The sequence below is a fragment of the Cannabis sativa genome, chromosome 6, assembly GCF_029168945.1.
Source record: "Cannabis sativa cultivar Pink pepper isolate KNU-18-1 chromosome 6, ASM2916894v1, whole genome shotgun sequence".
Taxonomy (NCBI): domain Eukaryota; kingdom Viridiplantae; phylum Streptophyta; class Magnoliopsida; order Rosales; family Cannabaceae; genus Cannabis; species Cannabis sativa.
This window is the reverse complement of record NC_083606.1, coordinates 4,252,087-4,275,513: the sequence shown is the minus strand read 5'-3', so window position 1 is coordinate 4,275,513 and position 23,427 is coordinate 4,252,087. Positions and strand designations below refer to the sequence as shown.

The 23,427-nt window shown below is 29.2% G+C and overlaps 2 protein-coding genes across 2 annotated transcripts; both read right to left on the bottom strand.

Moving 5' to 3' along the window:
- Positions 1-406: 406 nt before the first annotated feature.
- Positions 407-3,973, bottom strand: LOC133039093 (uncharacterized). Its single transcript, XM_061117893.1, has 6 exons — positions 3,683-3,973; positions 3,205-3,585; positions 2,756-3,099; positions 2,530-2,656; positions 1,872-2,386; positions 407-1,792 (listed from the first exon to the last, which is right to left on the bottom strand). Exons 1-6 carry the CDS (start codon positions 3,971-3,973, stop codon positions 1,591-1,593), a joined length of 1,860 nt encoding a protein of 619 aa, XP_060973876.1. The 3' UTR covers positions 407-1,590.
- A 15,944-nt stretch (positions 3,974-19,917) lies between these two features.
- Positions 19,918-20,654, bottom strand: LOC133039092 (uncharacterized). Its single transcript, XM_061117892.1, has 2 exons — positions 20,480-20,654; positions 19,918-20,261 (listed from the first exon to the last, which is right to left on the bottom strand). Exons 1-2 carry the CDS (start codon positions 20,652-20,654, stop codon positions 19,918-19,920), a joined length of 519 nt encoding a protein of 172 aa, XP_060973875.1.
- Between the last annotated feature and the right edge of the window lie 2,773 nt (positions 20,655-23,427).

The following is a 23,427-nucleotide window of genomic DNA, read 5'->3' as shown; positions in this document are numbered from 1 at the left end:
GATTAGAGAGGAACGTGCTTGATCTCGGATAGACATGAGAGCATAAGTAAGGCGGCTTGTCAAGTATTTCCGAAATCACACATTGCTATTGTGTATACCACTGTTAAGCAACCTAAAAGCAACCTTCAAGAAGAATGCAAGCAAGCCGGATAAACCATTCTTCGCCGCAGGAGCATACACGAGAGGAAATTTGAATACCATATGAGCGAGTTGGACGGCTTGGACATCCGTGTAAGACCAGATTTACAACAAGTTGGATACCACAAATGGTCAAGATACCCTTTGCAAAAACAACGGGTATTCAACTATGACTTCAAACATTCTTTGAATCTCTAAATGCGGCAAACTTGGCGGTAGAGAGCTACCAATCACAACAACGATGGAGTCATTGAGAGCATTCATTCAACAATGGACATACACAAACAGGAAAAAAGCACAGAAAACAACAACATTTTTAACACCTACAGCAGAAAAGAAATTAGTCGACAACTTTGTGGAATCATTGACAGAAAATGTAATGACATGTTAAATATTTTAGTTGCATTTTAGTTTCGTTATAGTTTCTTTTTCGTTGTTATACATATTAACAGTTTTACACTTAATCCGCAGGTAAAACCAATAAACGAGACCATGTTCGAAGTCATTGAACTAACCAGATCATGGGTCATCAACCTCAAGGAGAAAACATGCAGTTGCAACAGATTCCAACTTGATGAGTTACCGTGTGCTCATGCGCTTGCTGTTATAAAAGAGATGAACTTGAATGTTTACAACTACTGTTCGGGTTATTACACCACGCGAACATGGCTTGAAACATACAGCGGCTCAACATATCCGGTACACAATCACACAACTTGGGATGTGCCACAAAACATAAAAGATATCATTGTTCTGCCACCAAACCAAAAAATAAGATCTGGAAGACCAAGGAAACGAAGGTTTTTATCTGAATGGGATACAAAAAAACATAACAGGTGCGGCAAATGTGGACAACACGGACACAATCGAAAGACATGCAACAATCAAGCAATAAAATAGATACATATGAAATATTTGAATTGTTAAATTTTGTGTGCAAATTCAAACAGGTTGATCTGTGATGCTCTAAATACATGGGATTTCATTTTTATGAAATTTGAAACAGTTTTTTAATAGTTTCAAAATCGTTTTGTTACAGTTGCGACCCTTTGTAAAATATTAAGTACCGGAATGACTTATTCTTTACAGTTTTAAAGGCAGTCAGTCAATAATTGATAAAACATAACTTGAATAAGGGAAAACAGTTAATGGAATACGAAGAATAAATATACATTCATAGCACTATTTAGGAAAAATGAAAACATAGTTTGTATTTAGTTGGTTAACAGTTTCTCCATAGTTGTGCGACCGTATATAAGAACTTGAACAATTAAAAAAACACAAAACTTTGGGAAATACAAACCTATACAATAAAGATATTATAAGTAGTGAATGTCAAATATCCTAAAAGTTTTAAACCAGCTACATAGTTTTAAACACACAACAACACTAAAACTTGTCAAGTAAATAGATTCAACAAATAACATAATAGAGCAACCAAATTAAAAGATCCTATTTCTTCAATTTAGATGCCTTAGAAGACTTGGATTGCTTCTCATCCTCGCTGTCAATACTTTCGTCAATTTTCCTTTGTCCGTACGAGTAGAAAAGTGAAGCAAGTCGGGTTCGATAAACTTCGATGTCAAAGTCTGCAGGGACATCCTTTCCGTGTATAAAGAATTCAGCAAAGGCAGCAACATATGCTCCACAATCACTGTTAAAAAATATAGAGAAAAAATAAACAGATTAGAAACTAAAAAACAACATAAAAGAAACTTAAAAGAAACACTCACTTCTTCTGCTGAGACGCAATACCACTAAGCTCCACGATTCTGAATGGAGCTGTAGGGTCAGAAACTGAGGCAGGAACTTGTGCTCTATTCTTCCAGAACCCAAGTAAATCGAAAAACAAAGGCAGCAACACGGAATAAGCCTTCATCGCATTCCTAGCTGCGGCATTCATCTTCGCGGTTCTCAAAGAATTGTACAGAAATAACGTCCTTTCGTGCACGTCAAGACGCCCAAAAACCCAATGACTTTCCCTTCTTAAATTGATGATGAAAAGCACGTGATCGGCTTCATACCAAGGCTTGGAACAGGGAATGCGCATACCTCGGATGTAATGCGCAATTGGGTGGGCAGCGTGAATGTGTGACATCTTAGTCTTCATTGACTTGGCCTTGTTAAATTTGTGGTACAATGCTTGGATCGAATCATCAAAAAGACAATCAGTGGTTGCGAAATTCAACGTCACAGCGGAAGAATACTTACCTTTTTTCCGAAGGTAATAGAATATGGTGTTCATATGCTGAGAAAAAAAACAACACAGAAACACAAATGAAAAGGTTTAACAACTGTAAAAAAACTGAAATGTAGTATCAAAACTGAAAAACATTTAGAAAGAAACTAAAAACAAACTACCATAAGTACAATATAAATTGGAAACTTTACCGAGTCGTTCATAAACATGTCGCATGTGGCCAAATGGTAAAACCAAGTTTTATCCTCAACATAATCAACACCTAGCCTAAAACCCGGGGTAAATTTCTTTGCGCCGTCTTCATAACAATTATAATGCCTACAACAACCAAAAAAACAGCAAAAAAACAGCATTAAAACAGGAATGAAACTGGAAAAAAAAAATAATACAAAAACAGATTTAATAAAAAACAGTCACCTGGGATGTTTAAGCAATCCTTCACCAATCCAAGAGTCAAATTTTGCCTCAATCTCGGTAGATACGGGATCAGCAAAAGCATCATTAAGAGCATAAAGGCCCTTCACATAAGTCACCATTTTGAAATCCCTATCATCCCCAGCAGACTGAGAACCTGAGGACATAAGCTCCATTGGAGTGCTCCCGACATCAGCAGACCCGAAATCAACAAATGGAGATTTCAAGGCCGGAGCACGCTTCCTCTTATCCAACAAAGGTGTATCAGAGACAGTATCCTCAGTTTCTTCATCAGTATGAAGGGCATCTGACTTCTCACCAACAACATCTGGATTGGGTGCGGGAACCTAAAAAATAAAGAATGCATTAAAACAGTTGCAAAACATACTAGAAACTAATGAGCAACCAAAAAGAAACCTAGTTTTTTTGAAAACAATTAAAAGTAAACTTACATTTATTTTAGCAACAGCCTCCAAGCCAGCCAACACAACTTGATCATCATCTATTACAAGCTGGCTCAATCCATCAAAGAAATCGTCCCCCTTCAATCGAGACTCATCGCCCTTCGGCTTCTCAACATCCTTAACATTTTTATCACTCCCTCCAACATCCTCAGAAGGATTCACCTCAGCAGAAGGGACAGCAGTAACAGCCTTGTCAGCATCATCAGCAACCCCACCAACTTTAACCAACTCACCACCATCGTCGGAGTCGGAATCAATATTTTCTGGATCAGGCAATTGCTTGTCATCATCCTCGGCATCATCATCATCATCATCATCATCAGGATCATCATCAGAATCTTGAGTTACCAATTCATCCGATGACTTTCCCTGTATCAGCCAACATAAATGAAACTTAAATAAAACAGTAAAGAAACTATACAAAAAAAAAATAAAAAAACCTAAACAATAAAATAAGAATAAATACCTCGTCAGAAGGACGACGATGAATGGCATTAACCTTCTCTTGGATATCCTTAATTACAGTCATTACAGATTTGAAATTAAAATCAACAAAACACCTCAACGAAATGAAGTCCTCGGCCAATGATGATTGATTCGAACTGAGCATCTCCAGCTTAGATTTCATCCAATCAATATCTGCTGAATCAGATTTCTTTGAAGATGAGCCACCCTCGAAGGATTGCTTCGCTACACCACGTTCATCAATAGATTCATCGAGAAATAGACCGTCAAGTTGAAGCTGCTGCCTCTTCATCGGTAGGACGCATGTTTTTTATCTTCAACCGAACAAAGCATAATTAAACATAATATGAAAAAAATTAAAACAATTGGAAAAACCAAAAAACAACAACATATATTAAGCGAAAAGAAACGGAAAAAAACGGTAAAGAAAGCGTAAAGTACCTTCTCCAAAGGTAAATCAAAAATCTTGCCCTTCAAGTCTCGAAGGGTTGGATTTTTGGTGACGATGGTGTTGCTCCGGTTCGAATCACGGGAATAGAAGATGAAACTCTCTTACGTAAAGAGTTCACCATTGCAGGACGGCATTCATAAAACCAAACAAGAAAAACCCAAGGACATCCCAATGCCCTATACCAGCCATCATATTGGCCTCCCTTCTCTGCCTTTCTATTTTTCATAATGATCCCATGCTCAATCCTACCTTTGAATGAGTCAATTGTCAATTCAAATGATTCCCTACCCCAACAATACTCATCCCACCGACCGCTATCAACTACATCTAGAACAAACCTAGACACTTCTTTGTCAGGAGTATTGCTAAGAAGAAAACACTGAATGAAATACAAAACAGCCATTTTCAAACCAATAGACTCATCCAAACCCCACCGACTACCCAAAAAAGCATCCTCGATGGCTTTGTTGTCAATAGTTTTTACACCACGGAAACATGTTTCTACCAATTGATTAGTTTCCTGTGAAAACAACAACTTGTTGCAATCACCGAAACAATCTAAACCAGAAATAAGGTAAAATTCTTCGGCACTAAACCGTATGCAACGGCCAGCAACCTTAGCCCAAAACTCCTTAGGATTAGGCTGTAAAACTTCCCTTAGTAGTAAACTATGAACAACTTGTGGGTGAAAAACAAACTCAGACATATCCAGAAAATGCCCAAACTGAGTTTGACGAAACAAAGAAATCAAATTAACAGATAAAGTGTTTTTAATATTATTTATCACAGAATACACACTGGTGCACACACACTTAGATCTGTAAAAATCAGAAGGACTAAATTTACGATCCCAAACTCCGCAACATAACAAAAAAGGGCCAATATAAATTATAAATCACGATTTAAACAAGATGAAAACTGTAATACAACTACAAACAAACTAAAAACAAACTATCAATGGCAAACAACTACACAGAAAATAACAGCAAAGACCTTAAATCGTTTGGAAACATAAAAAAAACAGTAAAGAACTAACCCTAAAAGAAATCGAAAAATGCAGTATAAAAAGAACAACAAAACTATATTAAAACAACAAACAAACTAAAAAACATATACAACTATAGGAAAATATAGAGCAAAGATTTGAAAATCGTTTTGAAATCTAAAATATAACAGCAAACAACAAAAACTTATGAAAATCGAAAACACATCAAAACATACGGTAACAAACTATTTAAAAGCGAAAAGAAACTAACGAAGAATGATTGAAAACACCAAAAACGAAAACAAAACACATAACCTGTAAGCACAAAAAAACACTAAAAATAAAGAAAACAAAACAAAATTAAATAACAACACCCAGACCAGAATCAAAAGGAAAGATCAAAAGCAACAATAAATAACTAAAAAATTTAAAAACATGAAACAAAATGCACAAAGGAAACCCTAAAATCAAACAAAGCAAAATGAACATGAAAACGCCAAAAATCTGGGTAAAGCAGAAATGGAAGAAAAGGGGGAAACGAAAATAAAACTAAAAACCAACCTCAGTCCGATCTGCAGAATGTGTAACAGGTTTTTGAAATTTTTTCCCAGAAATTTCTGGAAGCGAGGACTCCTCCAAGTTCAGCTTCGATTTCTTCGAAGAAGTGGGTTTCACACGCTTCGGCATGGGAGCTTCAAAATCAGAATCAAAATCATCAATGATTGGGCGTTTACCCTTGGATTTGTTGGCCAAAGATTTCTTGCCCATTTTTGATTTCTTTTTGAGAACTGGAGAAGGGGATGAAGATGACCGAGTGATTGCCATGGTATAAATAAGATTGAAAAAAAATGAAACAGAGAGGGAAAAACAGTTGCTAAATCGTGGGCTAAGAGGAAGTTGAAAATTCGTGGATGAACCAAAAATAAGAGGGAAAAACGTGATAAATTGTGAGTGGTTAATGGAGGTTACTTGAATTCAAAATGAACTTAGAGAACAGAAATGAAGAATAGAAAATGAAATCAAAACAAAATGAAAAAAGAGAGGGAAGAGAGTATGATTTGATTGATGATGCATGGGGATAGAACACGTGTATGCATGGTATGATGAGTAAGTGGTAAATGTGTAATAAAAATAAGTTTGTAAGTATAAATGTAGTAATAGGCGTGTGAGGGTAATTATGTAATAAAGTGAGTAAAAAGGATTTTTCATGTAAAAATTTCATTCCTTTATTGGCATCTATTTTATAACTATAAGTCGTGTCAAAACATGAGATTAATATTTATTAATTTATTTTAGAATTGGGCTTTCAAATATATTATCAAGAAGTGTTTTCACAAGCAGTGCAAATAAGAGAGCCCAACCCATTTAAATAGAGGCCCAATAAACGGTAGCCTCAAGAAATTAAAATAGAAAAAGTAACAAACTTACAAAAGGGAATTTTTTATGGAAATTTACATGGTATACTAACTTTAGTTATTTTTTTACAAAAATACTGCCCTGCGGTATTTTTTACTTTTTTACTGTATTTTTTTTATAAGTTTTATACTGCAGTATACTGTGTTAAGTTTTCACTGGTGTTCTACTATTGTTTTGAGTTGTTCTGCTTTGTGTTTTACTGGTGTTTTATAAAAACACAGTATTTTTGAAAAGATTTCCGTGTAACAGTATTTTTGTAAAAGTTAATCCAAATTACAGTATTTTTGTAAGTTTCCCAATTTTTAACAAGGAATTTAAAATTGTATTTCTTTTATATTTTTTAGGGACTTTTGTTTTAATTTCTTATGGATTTATTTTTAAGAGTTTTTACACAACATACTGAAATTTATAATTTTTTTATTGTTTTACTGTGAGGTAGAATTTTTTTTTCAAAAATACTGTGTATTGTGTTAAGTTTTTACGGTTGTTTTTTAGTTGTTCCGCTGTTGTTTTAATTATTCTATTTTGTTGTTTTATGGTTGTTTTATAAAAAAAATAGTATTTTTGTAAAAAAAAATTCGTGTTATAGTAAAATTGTGTACTTTTGTCTAAAATCTAGTATTTTTGAAAAAAAAAACCCATTTTAACTAGGTATCTAAACTCGTATTTCTTTTAATTTTTTAAGAACTTTTGTTTTAATTTTTTATGGATTTATTTTTATTTCATTTTTACATAACCTCAGAAAAATAACGTGTAAACAATAAAATAAAAATATAAAACAATATGAAGACAACTTGAAAGCAACATAGAATAATGTTGTTGTTAAAATATTTAAAAAAACTGTAGGACTGTAATTTTGTAAATTTGTTATCTTTTTTGGGTATTTATGAAAAAAAAAACCAAGTGATCTCACATGTATCATTTACCATAGCTTCTAATTTGGTATTTATAAAAATATTCTTTTTATAATTTTTCAAAGATACTCTAAAATTAAATTGTGGAGATATTTTCATAAATACCTAAAATGACAAATTTATTCATTCTATTCATGGGCTATGGATTTTTGAATTTGGGCCAAATTTATCAATGTAACTTCCTATTGGTTTCATTTCCTTTTTTTGGTCCCAATATTCTGCTGCAAATAAGAAAAGGATTTTAGTAATCAATTTGAATATTATTTATTTATTTATTTGTTATTATTGTAATGAATCAATTTGAAATATTAAATATGAATTTTTTGTACTCAATGTTTAGAGAGTCTTGATAGAAATAAATGTATTAACATATTTTATGGTACTTTCACAAACTTCATAATATATTGTGATTATAGTAGATATCCTATAATTTTTTTTTTTTTTTTTGAAAAAATGTAATTTACAAAATATGATGTTAAAAATATGATACAAATATTTTTACATATATGTGTTTTATTTTACTTTATTTTTTATATGCAGGCTATTATTTATTTTGAATTATATAAATTATTAAAAAAAAACTATGGTAAGATGTTTGTTATATATGAATATAACATAAAATAATATTATATATGTGGCAAATTATGTTACATAATTACATAATTTTCCATTAAATTTCAACATAAAATATGTATTTTTGGTATTCATTAGTGGTAATTAGTTAATGGCAAAAAAGTACTCTAACTGTTATTTTATTTTTTAATAATGGTTACCTATTTTTGTTGTGCAATTTTATTTATTTATTTATTTTTCAAATTTTACTTTATTTAAATTCCTTGTCTCTTACTCTTCATCAAACCCATTGCAGAACATTTGCTTTTCTTCTTCTATTCTCTACTTTATCTACTTTTGGCTTTGTTATTTGGTGAACTTTTTGGGAACCTTTTTTTGATCTCTTTTATTGCAATAGATTTTCTCAAAATTTGTAATTTTTTGGAGTTGCAGACATTTAAGAGCTTTCAAACTAAAATTCTTGTGCAATCACTCCAAATTTTTAATTCATTCTTTTCTTGAAATTCAAAGGTATAAACAAATTGATGAAGTTTGTTTTTTGATAAAAAAAAATAAATAAAAAAATTATTGTCTAACATAAGAATAATCAAATACATAGACCAATACAAACTTCTTGATGGAAAATACTATTGGTTAAAGAGTAAATACATATGCCAATAAAACCAAATTACATATTTAACCCTTATCAATATACTTATTTACTTGAAAACAAAAAGGCCATTGAATAATAGGTTAATACTATTTTAGATCTTATGTTTTGTAACCGATTTGACTCACTGTTTTATTAAAAGAATTATTTTCCAAATACACAAAAACAACCAAAAAAATTACAAAACTACGATTTCACGAAATTTTGAATATTTTTACGATTTTTTTTATTTTATTTACAATATATACGATCTTTTTATGTTGCACTCTTGTTAATTTGTTGGTAATTTTTCGTAATCTGTATGTTATTTTTTGTTGTTGTTTTGATATTTAGATGTTATTTTCATATTATTGTTATGTAGTTTTCTTGTTGTTTTTATGGAAAACTGTAAAAATGTAAAAAAAAATTCTTCAAACGTAAAAATGTATTTTTTTTTTTTTTACAAAAAATGGTGTTTTATGTAATTATCCTTTTATTAAATAACGAAATAAACTCTGTATTTTTTAAAATAGTACAAACAGAACCATGAGCTCAATTTTTTATTTTTTTTTAATATTATCAACTTAAAGATAATTTCTAGCACGAATAGATGTAGAAAATATAACAATTTTATCATAAGAATTATAATTAAATTTTATTTTAAGAAAAAAAAAAATAGTTCAAGATACTATTTAGTATTATTTCAGAAAATACATAGTCCAATTTAATATTTAAAAAAAAAAATAAAGAATTCAATTAGTAAATTTTGTAAACTACAAGATCTAACATAATATTTAATTATTTCTCTCACTAAAATTTGTGTAGAGATTTTACATAAATTCCTATCTATATAAAAAAAAAATTAGGTTATAATTTCTCCCTAGAAAATTGAATGTCCAATGGATAGAAGAAATGTATTAAATTTCCATAAGTATTAAATTAGAAAAAGAAAAAGGTATTAATTAAAAGGAATATGTAGTATAGGGCAATCTACCTTATTACTTTTTTTATATCTTGGACTAGAGAAAATAAAATGTACCAAAAATTAGTTTAATTAATATTGAAATGTAGATCTCTATTTCCTACTCATTAGGGGTTTGACTGAATTTTTTTTTCTATTTAATAATATTTGTCACTTATTTGTGGGTAGTTGTTATGGGTAGGAATATCTAACCCTATATATATGCTTCTAATAGATTTCACATGCTTACCAAACCATTTAAAACAAGTATTCACATGCAATATTCATAATCGAAAAACATGATCATAATTATTAATTCAGAATGAAAAATAAAAAATCAGAACATGCATGCATGTGATCTCATTCTCATATAATATATAAATTATTATATCATCATAGTTAATTAAAGATATATATATTTGTTGTTTTTGTTTTTTCAATTATATATATAATTTAGAGACTTTTTACTTTTATCATGCACAATGAAAAAAATTATGTCACATATAAGATTCCGTAAAAAGAAATTATTTTATATATTATTTTTTAATTCTTTTTTTAAATTTACATTTTGGATTGTTCCGGTTCTATGTCAGTTGCTATGTGAATTTTGATTACGATTTAAGTTGATCCATTAGTCTCTATATGGATTTTTATATAAATTTTCGTAAAAATATAAAAAAAAAATTATTTTAAAATGTAAAAATAAAAAATTAAAACTTCAAAAAAAATATACTAATTTTTAATATGTATTTTAAATTAAGTGGTTGATTGATCAAATAATATTAATTTAACGTAGTAAAATAGGAGAATTACCATGTATAAGATATTTTTTATTTATTTTTTATTTTTACGTTTTTTTATATTTTTTTATTTTTATAAAAACTGTTTCCATTTTGAGGTTATGTTGTTTCTATTTTATAAAGGAATAAAAGATTATTTATAAAAGTATAAATAAATAAAAATTAATTATAAAAGTATAAATATATAAAAAAAAAACTCCTATAAAATAAGTATTTATTGAATTTAAATTTAATCCATATATATTATACTATATTTAAATTTTACTTTTTATTATTTTTATAATATATAAAAAGAAATATTAATTCTAAATAGTTTAAATTTATATTTTTTAATTTTTTTAACATTACAATTTAAATTTAAACTCACTATTTAACATAAAATACTTTTTTGTATTAACATTGCAATTTAAATTTAGACCCATTGTACTCATCTAAACAAAATATATCTAATATTACTTTCTTGTAAAAAAAAATCGATATTTTTTTATTACTATTTGAAAAAAATAAAGAAACTATATGATATTATCAATCTTATCTTTTATCTTATATTAATATGACTACAGAACATAATTTATTATAACATTTATATTCAAAAATGAACCTATTGTAGGTCTATTTTGTTTTTTCTTACTAGCTAATCAAAGAGTATTAGTATGTTTTTAAAGTATATAAGCTAATAAAATCGAGCTAATTTTTGCACAATAATTTAATATTTTTGATGTCTCGGATTTTGTGCATGCCTTTAGCGGCTTTTGTACCTTTTACAGCTATTGTGTCATTTATTATGACTTGTCTTTAATTGTTTAAGGTAGTTTTATGGTATGATTATTGGGCAAGAGAAGTGATCTATTTTATACTCATACCTTCTATTTCAACGACTTTTCAACTTTTAGTCTTTTGCAGGTTAGTATTTCAAGTCTTTATATTTGATATGGATTGTTTTATATTATATTATGAATATGGATTGTTTTGTCATCGTTCTTTCACATTATTTAACTTTTATTAAATGTTGTTGTAATATAGTTTTATTTATTGTTATTTAATTTGTTGCTTGGTTTTGTGGAGGGCCTACAATTATTAAGACTTTGCCAATAAGTTTAATTTTAATATAATCAAAATCATACGTGTTTTGCTTAGTGTTTTTAAATTATTCTTTTTAGCCAAATGGTTATACTTTTGGCTGGTTCTTAGTAGGTTTTAGTCAGGATTTCGTTCTCTTTCTGTAGTTGAGTTTTAGTTTTTCAATTAGGTGTTTAAATTTGAATTTAGTCTATTAAGTTTAATTCAAGGATTTTCTTTTCTAATACCTGTTGTTTTTTGGTGTTGTTTGTTTTTTTTTTTTTTTCAGGTAGTATTTCTGTATTAGAAGTCGAAACTTTGGCTCTCTAGTAACAACTATCAACAAAAGAAATATATTTTTTTAATGAGCTGGGAGTGCTATTTGAGGATGTTATAATTTTATTGTCTAAATTTTTGGGGGTAGTTTTGTCCCATGTAGCTCGCGATAAGAATTTTACAGTGCATGGTTTGGCAGAGCATGCTCTTTTGTTAGACGATGAGCTATATTGGTTTGAGGAGGTGCTGCCGATTGTGGATTACTGCATTGTTAATCATGTGTGATTTTAATCACGACAAAAAAAATATTAACCTATTGTACATATCTAAAATATATCTTCCTGTTATCACTTTTCTTAGCCAAAAAATTATATTTCTATTATTGTGTAAAAATAAAAAGTAAAAGTGTGATATTTCTAAAAAAAAATGAAGAGTATTATAAAATTATAAGTATTACGGGTAAACTATATATTATTATGTTCTTTTTACAGGGATTTTTTTCGTTTTTACACTTTAATTTTTTTTTTTTTACATTTTTACAAAAATCAACACAGCAACCCATATAGCAACTAACGGAGCAACTAAAATTCACATAACAACTCACATAGAAACTACTAGAACAACACAAACCATAAATTTAAAAAAAGAAAAAAAATTAAAAAAATGGTATAAGGGATAATTCCCTTTTTTTTTATATATATATAGCACTTAAATTAAATATTTTTTAATAAAAATAAATTATTTATTAAAATAACATTAAAAAAATTAATTATACCACTAAAAATATACACATATTTTAACTAAGAAATTGCACAAAATATTAGGCTAATATAAATAATTATCCTATATAGAGTGATCAGTAAAGATATAATACATGTTAAAAAATTGTGACTAAAATCCCATTTAGTTACAATTAGCTACAAATTTTTTAATCACAACAAATGATAATTTATAATTAATTATAATTTTTTTATTTTTAATCATAAATTTATTTATGTGTAGAAGTAAATTAAATATACCTATAATATATACATGGAAAGACCGATTGATATCTTTATTCCCAAAAGTGACCAATCTTTAATATGTTTGACACGTTTATATATTAAAACAAAGAAATAATCTCCACTCCACCACAAGTCACCTCTTTAGTTTAGGTGTTTTTTCTTTCTTTTTTGACAAAGTGATCGTGAATCATAAGACAATCGTCTAAGCCAACAAACTTTTGAAGCAAAATATTATCTACAACACAAACCGCGAAAATACTAATAATGATGACATGTCTTCGGTATAGGTGTCCTCGTTACAGACCCACTTTTTTGTAGTGAAGATAAAGAACAATGAATTACCATATAAGTGGTCACATGTTAGAATAAATATTTCCAAATTAAAATGAAGCTTATAGAAAAAGTTAAAAAGAAAAGCTAGCTAAATGTAGTGATAATATTTAGGTCACACACAAAATTTATCTTATGATTAAAAATTATTATAAATTATCATTAATTTTGGTTTAATCACAGTGATTTTATAATTAGTATATACTTTTAACTACATAAAATAATTATTATTCACTAATAGTGATTTTGTGCGCAATGACTCGTGTGAAATAATGAGAATAAGATTGTTAAAGAAGTGGTTTTATTGGCAAAGAGTTTTGAGTTGTGCTCAAGATAAAATTTTTAGTTTTCTTTGTTCTCTTTACAAGACGGCGAGTGACACGAGCACTGGAATGATCACCGTTGGTAATGTGATCAAAATCAATATCGATGCAACTATCATTAGTAACTAGAATAAGTATGGGTATGGTTGGGTGGCGCAGAATTCTTCTGGTCAAATTATTATGGCTAGGACAGTAAACCGAATGAGGATGGTTAATCATGTTCTTGCTAAAGCTATCAGGGTTAAGGAGGTGTTGAGTTTGTTGAAAGAAACAGAGCGACATGATGTGGTGGTAGAGTCAGACAGTTTGGTCACAATCTAAGCTATCCAAAGTTCGTTAGATATGATTTCTGTTTTTGGGTTCTGCATTTCAAAGTACAGACAGATATTTTTTCTAGTTTGAATGTTTTTTTTTTTTTATTTTTGTCAAGCGATCGGCTAATCGTGTTGCACATTATTTGACTAAGTTTTATAGTTAAATGTTGATTGTACGTACTTATTTAGATTTTATAATTTTAAGTAGTTTACGTATTTTTTTTTTTAAATGATGATTTGAATTAATAATAAAATTGTATTTCTATTAAAAAAATATTAGGTACCACATTGAACCTAATTATGAAGTTATATATAGTCGAATATACACTTGGCATATCATAAACACTCTTAGCTAACTTTACATAATTATTAATTTATATATATATTAATATTATTATTACAAAGTGAAGTTATTGTTTCAAATTGTCATAAAAAGTTGGTGAGATAGCTACGTTTGTTTCTTTTAAATTGGGTTTTGACAATATATAATACAATTTACAATGAAGGAGTGTTGAAAATGATAGTAATTGGTATAGACTTGGATATTTGTTACTTAATTAGCTTGATATTATCATTATATTATTTTCCTTTTCAACCAACAAACTCAATTATTTTCTAATTATAGATGAAGTGAACGCCCAAAAAATGTGACTATTTAATATTATATTTTGTAACCATAATAATTATATTTTTTATTTTTAATAACAAGTTATTAATATTAATAAATTAAATTAATTATGATTAACTATATACTAAGAAAAATTAATTAATTAATATATTTAATAGATTTTTTTAGTAATTAATATTTATAAATGATTTTATTTTGGGAAATTACCCCAAATACTATTTTTTTAACTTTTTTTTTTCTTTTCAAATTTACGGTTTGGGTTTCTAAAGTGGTTGCAGCGCTAGTTGCAATAGAGGAATCTATACGATTTTTTGTTGCAATTTAGGTTGCAGCGCTAGTTGCAATAGGGGTTTCCATGTAGAATTCCGTAAAAATACAAAAAAAAAAAATTATTTTGAAGTGTAAAAATGAAAAAGCTCCTTTTATTTTTATATTTAAGTCCCTATTATAATTTTTTTAATATTCAAACTATTTGATTATAATATTTGCAATAATTTTTTTTTTTTTACAAAAAAATAGACTATCCTACCTCTTCTAAAATAAATTTAATTAAGCGATAAATAACTATTTAGTACCCTGTGTTTTTTCAAAATACAAACTTAATACTTTATATTTCTAATAATGATCAATAATTAGTACTCTTTATTTACAAATCCTACAAATTTAGTACCATTTCTTTGAATTTAGTAGACTTAAATTTTTAGTATGACTAGATTACCCCTCATTCAAATATTTTATATGATTTTAATATTTTTATATTATATGATTTAATAAATAAAATCCTATTCAATTCTACTTTCACTTTTATCCACTTTAAAAAAAATTATTTTTATTTTCGTTGTTCTCTTCTTTGTTCCTCTCAGTTCATATATACAATAATCAGGCCAATGCTAATATATTTTATATAAATAAATACAAGACTTGAAATCAAACAAAAGAAAACATTGAATATATATTATCTAAATTATCACAAGTCAACTATTTATATATAAATATATTAGCTCTAAACCATAAGACTACTATTAAGTAGTTGTTGTGCTGCGAACATAATACACGAACAAAAAATAAATAGAAGAAAGAAAGAAAGAAAAGACCAACCTTCAGATTTAGGCATAAAAAATATGACTAAGCGGAGATTTAGGCATATTAATTATCAAAAGTCATCTATTTATATATATAAAGTGAAGTTATTGTTTCAAATTGTCATCCCACTTGATTTTTCTCAGACGGTGTGGGATTGCACAGCTTACCCAATATTTTCTTTTACGGATCACAAGACTACTGACTGTCACAATCAACCTTGTTTTTCGGTAGCCCATCATGAAAGAACTCCATGGTTAAGCGTGCTTGACCTGGGGTAATTTTAGGATGGGTGACCTCCTGGAAAGTTTTCTCAAGAAGCATGCGAGTGAGGACAAAGCACGCTGGAAATACTTGTGTTGGTTTGTAGGGCCAGTCGTCAGTTCATAAAGTAGCCAAAGTGACGTACTCGTGTATAAGAGTCATGATTCCGTAGGTGTAAGGACCCAATAGAGACTTGAAGTAAGGACGTTACAAATGGTATCAGATCCTTGACCCAGCCAGAAGTGTGGTCAACGAGGACGTCGGACCCCGTAAGGGGGGTGATTGTGACAGTCAGTAGTCCTGTGATCCGTAAGGAAAAATACTAGGTAAGTTGTGCAATCTCACACCGCTTGGAGAAGGTCAAGTGGGATGATTTTGAGACTGTGAAGGTATGAGGCTACATAGTTGAAGAGAGCTTTAATGGATTGAATGGTACTAGCTATATCAACAATGTGCATCTTGTTTTTCGGTAGCCTATCACAAAAGAACTCCACTGTAAAACGTGTTTGACTTGGGGTAATTTCAGGATGGGTGACCTCCTGAAAAATTTTCCGAGGAAGTGTGCGAGTGAGGACAAAGCATGCTGAAAACACTCGTGTTGGTCTGTAGGGCCAGTCGTCAGTCCATGAAGCAGCCAAAATGACGTACTCGTATATAAGAACCATCATTCCGTAGGTGTGAAGACCTAATAGAGGCTTAAAGCAGGGACATTACATACATAATATCTTGAATATAATATATACAATTACCAAAAAAAAAAAAGAATTTAAAAAAATTCTAAATATCAAAACAGAAAAAAAAAAAAAATCAATGCACTCGTTTTATGTGAGTGTATTGTTAAATATTACGAAAAATTGTAATAAAAACTTGTAGAGAAAGAGTTGGGCCAATAAATACGATCAAAAACATTTTTTTTATATAAAATAAATAAAAGAATTCAAATAAGTGATCAACATGAAGACCAAGAAACGTAGAGAGAAAAAATGTGTATTAATTAAATGTTAATTAGAATTTTTGCTTCCCGAACTTTCACATGCACTAAATTATGTCTCTTGAATTTTCTAAGTTGTTTGAACTATTGAAATTGTTGTATTCAAGGATTTCTGTCCAATTTTACTAACGGAAGTTTAACATTAATGCAAGTTCAGAGAATACAATTTGGTACATGTTAAAGTTCAGGAATACGATTTGTTACATGTAGGTCAAAGTTTGGGAATACAATTTGGTACAAGGATACAAAAGTCTTTGAATCTAACAATTTTATAGTTCAAAAAAAAAAAAAATTAACTAACGACCTGAAAAGTTCGAAAAATATGATTTGAACAGGTCTGCCCCTAGGCTAGACAAGCTAGGCCCATACCTACTGCGAACCCAAGCCTAAGCCTTAAAACTTTATACACATATATAAATATGTTGAGAAAAAGATTGGTAATTTTGTGAATATATAATGTGAAATAGGCCCAATAATGCCTAAATCCATTACCCCGAGTTATTTTTTAGGCCCATAAAATGACATGGCCGACTATAGATTTAATACATGTCAAAGTTCGGTAGGTAAAAATCTCAATTTACTTAATTAAAATTATATCTCAAATGGTACTATATATATATATATTTTTGACATAGTGATGAAGATCACTATCGAAATATTATATCCACCATTGAATCAAAGTAGCTCTTTGTCTAATCGAAGAAGATGCTTTGCCAAACTATGAGTTGCGGGAGTAAGAAAGTAACATGGGATAAAATTGTCCAGAAAAATTTAGACAATAAAACTATAATAACATAATAAAACAATACACTAAAAAAGCAAATGCTTCCGTTTGTAACATTAAAAATTACTTGAAACATCACAAAATGAGCACCAAAAAATAAATTGTATTAGAATATAATCATCTATAAACAAAATAATATATTAATAAAGTACTAAATTCTACTCTACCATTTGATTCTAATAAGTAAAAATTAATGAAAAAAATCATAAAAATACTTAGCCAAAGATATAAACCTTTTGCTATGTATAGTAACTTATTATCACCCAACTATTTATAAACCACTAAAATTTAAGAATCATACAACATTACCTATAAAACACGATAATTTCTTAATTATTATCAAAATGTAATGTATAATAGATTTTCCTTAATAATAACTTTTCAATGGTGTGATCAGAATAAATAAATAAATAAATCATTTCATATATTATTGAAATTTTTACACCAAAAATACAAATTACACACTTTATTACATATAAATCTACACACGGTTAAAGCAACTTTTTTACCTTTTCTCTATATTTTATTACACATATACCACATACACATCACATCTATGCACCAGACACGTCAACTCTCCTATCAACCATCATGCATCCCTCAATCACTTCCCTCTCTCTTTTTCTATTGTTTTCCTTTGATTTTTTTATTTCATTTCAGTTTTTTTTTTTTTTGAAATAACAAATAACCTCCATTGTTGAACCTTAACTCCCCACGATTCCTCAACCATTTTCCCTCTCATTTTTGTTCTTCAAAATTTTTTCAACTCCCACTAAACCATCCCATAACCTTTTTCTCTCTTTCTTTTTGTTTCCCAATCTTTATATAAAATGGATGTGACCCGTTCTTCTTCATCTCCTTCCCCTGTTCAAAAAAAAAAATTCAAAATGGGTTTGAAATCACTAGCTAATAAAGCTAAGGGAAAACGTCCTATTATTGAGGAGGAAGACTCTGATTTTGCTCCTCCATTAACGAAGCGTGAGAGAGCTCCTCCTAAGAAGAAAACAAAGGTCGGTGTGCAAGAAAAATGGCTGAAGATGTTTATGGGAAAAACAATAATGTTGGTGCTGCTGTTCGAACTGAGGTTTGTTTTCGGTTTCATTTTCGTTTTCCCCCATTTTAAACATTTTCTTGTATTTCCATTTCATCGTTTTGGTTTTTTCTGGTTTGTGATATTTTAGGTTTTTCATTTTAAAATTTTATTTGGTTTTCTTTGGATTTTTAGGACTTTAATTTTGTTTAATCAATTTTATTTTGTTCTTGGGTTTGGCATTTTAGTTTGTTTCTTATTACTTTCGTTTCATTTTTGTTGTGTTTTATGTTCTGTTTGTGTTTCTAGTTTTTTTAGATATTTTGAAACATTTGTTTTTGTTTTAGTGTCTCTAATCAGTGGGTTTTAATTTTTTTTTTCTCTAGTTTTTTAATAGTTTAATATGTTTATGTATGATGTGTTTTGGGAATATTATTAGGTATATTTGTTTGCTGTTCTTTTTTAGGTAACAATTCGATTTAGATGTTTGTAGTTTATATTCGTAGAGTTGTTTCTGCTTGTCATTTTATTTTTAGTTTTTTTATAGTTTTATTATAGTTTGTATACTTGTTTATTTACAATTTATATTTATTGTTGCAAAATAGTGTTTTTTTAGTTGCATTCCAGGACCTCTTTCAGCTTCCGTTGTAATTCTTCACAGTTACAATTGACTGAAATGTAATGTCCACTAGCTTCATAATTTTCATAATTCATTCGATCATCAAATTGTCCATTGCAGAAGACTAAGAATGGAATGTCTTTTTTTCCTGTGATTTTGAAATTGTTATTAGTGCAAGGCAACGATATTGAAACTGGTTTGATTCTGTTATGAAATAGAGTAGAAACTTACTTCTATTTTCTTCCCTTTGTTCAAGTCTTATATTTCTTGTTCTGATTCCTGCTTTTGTCATTTTTATTTATTTTATTGCTGTTAATAAACTATAATAAAACTAAAATGAAACTATTAAGAAACGTTTAAATTTATTTCAGAAACTAACTATTTCTCAAAGTGTTTTCTCCTTTTCTTATTTCCAAAATAAATTCTTGCAAACAATTGAATTAAACTAATATAAAATAATGATGCAACTGTAAATCAACTTGAAAAACCATAACACTTAATTCAATTTAATATAGTTGTGGTCATTGTGCTTTTTCATCAGTTTTATTTGAATCAGATCAATTGAATTAATAGTTGTATTTTTATCGTTTTGGTTTCATTTTGGTTGTTTTGCGGTTTTGAAACGATCGCGGTATTTTCACCTTCATGGTTCGCTCTGTACAGCTGAAGGCTTAGTGCATGTGGTATTTTTGTAAATATTTGTATGTGGACTGTATAAATGTTTAATGGGCCGGCCCAAAGTATTTTTGTAATTTTTTTTTCCTTTTTTGTATTTTTCTGTTTTTTTTTTTTAAATTAAACTCTTATTAACAACAATCAGAGCTTAATACATCAATAAGAAAAGAGGGAAAATCCTCAATCCAAGCCAATTCACCATCCACCCTAAGTGCATGCACAGCTAATTCATGAGCAGCCTTGTTGGCTGTACGACGAACATGAATTAGGGATGCCTCAGGAAAATTGGAAAGCAAACTAGCAATATCATCCAATAAAGAACCAAGTTCATTACAAAGGGAAAAACGCTTTGGGAGAGCCGAAACCAAGGCTAAGCAATCTGACTCCACCACATGAAGAGGAAGACCAAGAGTGAGAGACCAATCCAGCGCAACCATTAATGCAACAGCTTCTGCTAATATGACTGTAAAATTTCCTACAAAAATTAACAAACAGAGAATAAGTGAAAAAAAAAAAAAGTTGAATCCTAATAAATGAAAACAACAACAAAAGAAACAAAATTGCAAATCCGGTAAACAAAAACCATACACCGGAGGGAAAAGCTTCCCTCCGGTCCAACCAAAATCCCAACACAACTACTCCACACCCTCCTATCTTAGGAATATCATAATATTTTAAAGTCATACACTATACCAAATAAGGATCTACATAGACATCCCAGCACATTCCCAGTAGTATCTCGAACTATTGCCCCAATGCCAATAGTGTTAGAATTAACATCCAACGACGCATCAACATTTAGTTTATACGCTCCCAAAGGCGGCTTAACCCATCGTTCTGGAGATAAGCATGTGGATCCCTTTGCCATAACATTATGCCTCGAACATTAACTGTACTCATTAAATAACTTAAAGATTTGTGAGACCACAACATCAGAAGGGTTGGCTTTGCGACCATGGACAATTTGGTTCCTTTCACTCCAAATATACCAAGCCGCAACTAGGAACAATTCGTACTCAGATCTAGATAGTATCTCCGAAGCCTTCAGAACTATTTGTTTGAATGAGATATCCATAGAGAGGTTATTCAGCATAGAAACACGCAATTCCTTCCAAATTTTCTTAAAACCACGACATAGGAACACAACATGACTGTTTGAATCCACACTGAAACCACATATTGGACAATTAGTATGATCAAACACTTTCCTTTTCTGAAGCCCGACATACGTAGGGAGAGCATCATGAAACCCACGCCAAGCAAATATTATTTGTATATATAAGTTAGGAAAATTCTACAATGCACCCCCTAAAAATAAATACATTGATGCACCCTTATTTGTTTTAGCACCTGAAATAATTTTTTAGTCAAATTTTTTCTCATGGTCATGTACTTTATAGTTATTTAAGACTTTTGCAAAATTTTAAAAAATTTGAAAAAGTTTAACACGTCGAAAATATGTTCAAACAGTGTGTTACATGCGTGACTATTTTATTTTATACGCGTGTAAAATAAACTGTTTGAACATTATTTTCTATATTGTAAATTATTCTGAATTTCTTAAAATTTTGTAGTTATCTTAAATAGTTATAACGTACATAAATATATAAAAAAAAAATTAAACTAATTTTTTTTTCTGGATAGTGAAATAGTTCAAGAGTGCATTAGTACATTTCTTTTAAAGGGGTACATTGTAGAATCACCTTATAAGTTATTTGGAATAATATTGGTAATAATAAATAGAAGAAAAAAAATTATTTTTTAAACGCCGCAAACGAGCAATACATAATATTATTTAATAATAAAAATTAAAGCCAGCACGTAATATCAAACACCTAAGTTTTGGTGACCAAAATTCAAAACATTTTTTTTTTTAAAAAAAATAATAATAAGTTTTTTTTTTAAAGAAAATAATAATAATAACAAGTTTTGTTTCTTTGGGGAATAAAAACAAAACCTTCTTCCCACTTCGAAGGTCTCTAAATAATTATATGTATAGATATAAAAATGATATTGAAAGTCATGATATAAATTAAAGACCAAGTCTTGGGGTGGAGTAGCTGTTTAAGAGTGACCCATAACTAAAGGTCGTGTGGACTCATGTGTGTATATCTAACTTTTTCGAAGCTGCATGCACACCCAAAAATCAACCAAATGATACTATATATGTATAATGTATAATGTATAATGTATAATTAAAGATTATTTGAACACAATAATAATAGATAAGAGATTTTTACACTTGGTGTCCTTTTTTATCTTTTTTTTACTTTTTTGTCAATGCTGGGTTATTTAAACTTTTATATAAGTTTTATTTTTCAATTTTACATTTTCAAAAGTTTCATAATTACAAATATACCTATCCCTATGCTTATGTCATGGTTTTCTCTCTTCTTACACTCCACCACTTCCATAACTCCTCCTTTCTTTTTCTGTTTTGTTTTTTTGTTTTTTATTTTCTGTTTCTCTTTCCTTGGTTCTTCATTACCACAACCCACGATCATCCCGTCCAAAGCCCTAACCCATGATTTTTCAACCTCTCATCTATGTCACTATCTCCATTATCTTCCATAAGCTCTGTAAGTTGTTCCTCCCACATTGTCTTCTCTTCTTCTATAAATGGCCACTACATAGTCGGGTTCGAAGTTACCTTCCCCAGCTAAAAAAATTTCTAAAATTTCTAAGAAACCTCCTACAAATTTATCATTTTATTGAGTTTGTTTTTACAGTAACTATTTTGTTTTTTTTTTTTTTGTCAATGTTTTACTTGTTTATCATGACGGTTTTATGTATTCTGTCATTCTTTTTGTATTTCTTTTATGTATTTTTGTTGATGTTATTTTTGTGTTGTTATTGAGTTATTTTTTAGTTGTTTTTATATTAATCTATTGCTGTAGTTTTTTCTTTGTTGTTTTCTGGTTGTTGTATGGTTGATTATGATGTCACGGTCCCTGTTCCTAGAAAAAATGTATCGTCTTGAACTGATCCAATTGTGTGCGCAGATAGTTGTTGCTTGGAAGTTGTTCTTAGGGTTGTTTCCGGATTGCCGCAAATGCACGTGTCGAGTTGTTGTCATCCCAATGCCCATTGCTCTGTACCAAAATTTGTAATGGTTCCGTATCCTGAAATAATGTAAATTATTTATTTGTTTCAATTTCAGAAGTTGCAAACAACTATTTCAATCTGGCAAAACAACTCTTTCTAACAACAACATTTGCAGATAACATTTTGATCTGGACGACTATTTTAATCTGTCAAATCAACTATTAAACAACTATTTTAAAGCATTCAGTAATTAATAAGAATAGATTCATCATTTCTCGTTTGCAGATCCCAAACAACCATTATTTTACTGGAAAACAACTTATAAACAACTGTTTGCATATTAAAACTCTGTAGCATATAATTATATGCATTAATATTTGTTTTATGCAAACCGTTGTTGTTTTTTTGTTCAAATTCACCAATATTTTATTATTATTTCAATTTATTCCAGTTTTCCTCAATTAATAACAAATTCTCATTTATGTAGAATAAAAGATTAGAAGATGTTCATGAAGAAATTGTATTACCTTCAATTATTTCTCTGATTCAATCATGGGTGAGTTTCAATGATTACAGATCTCCTTCTCTTCGATTCT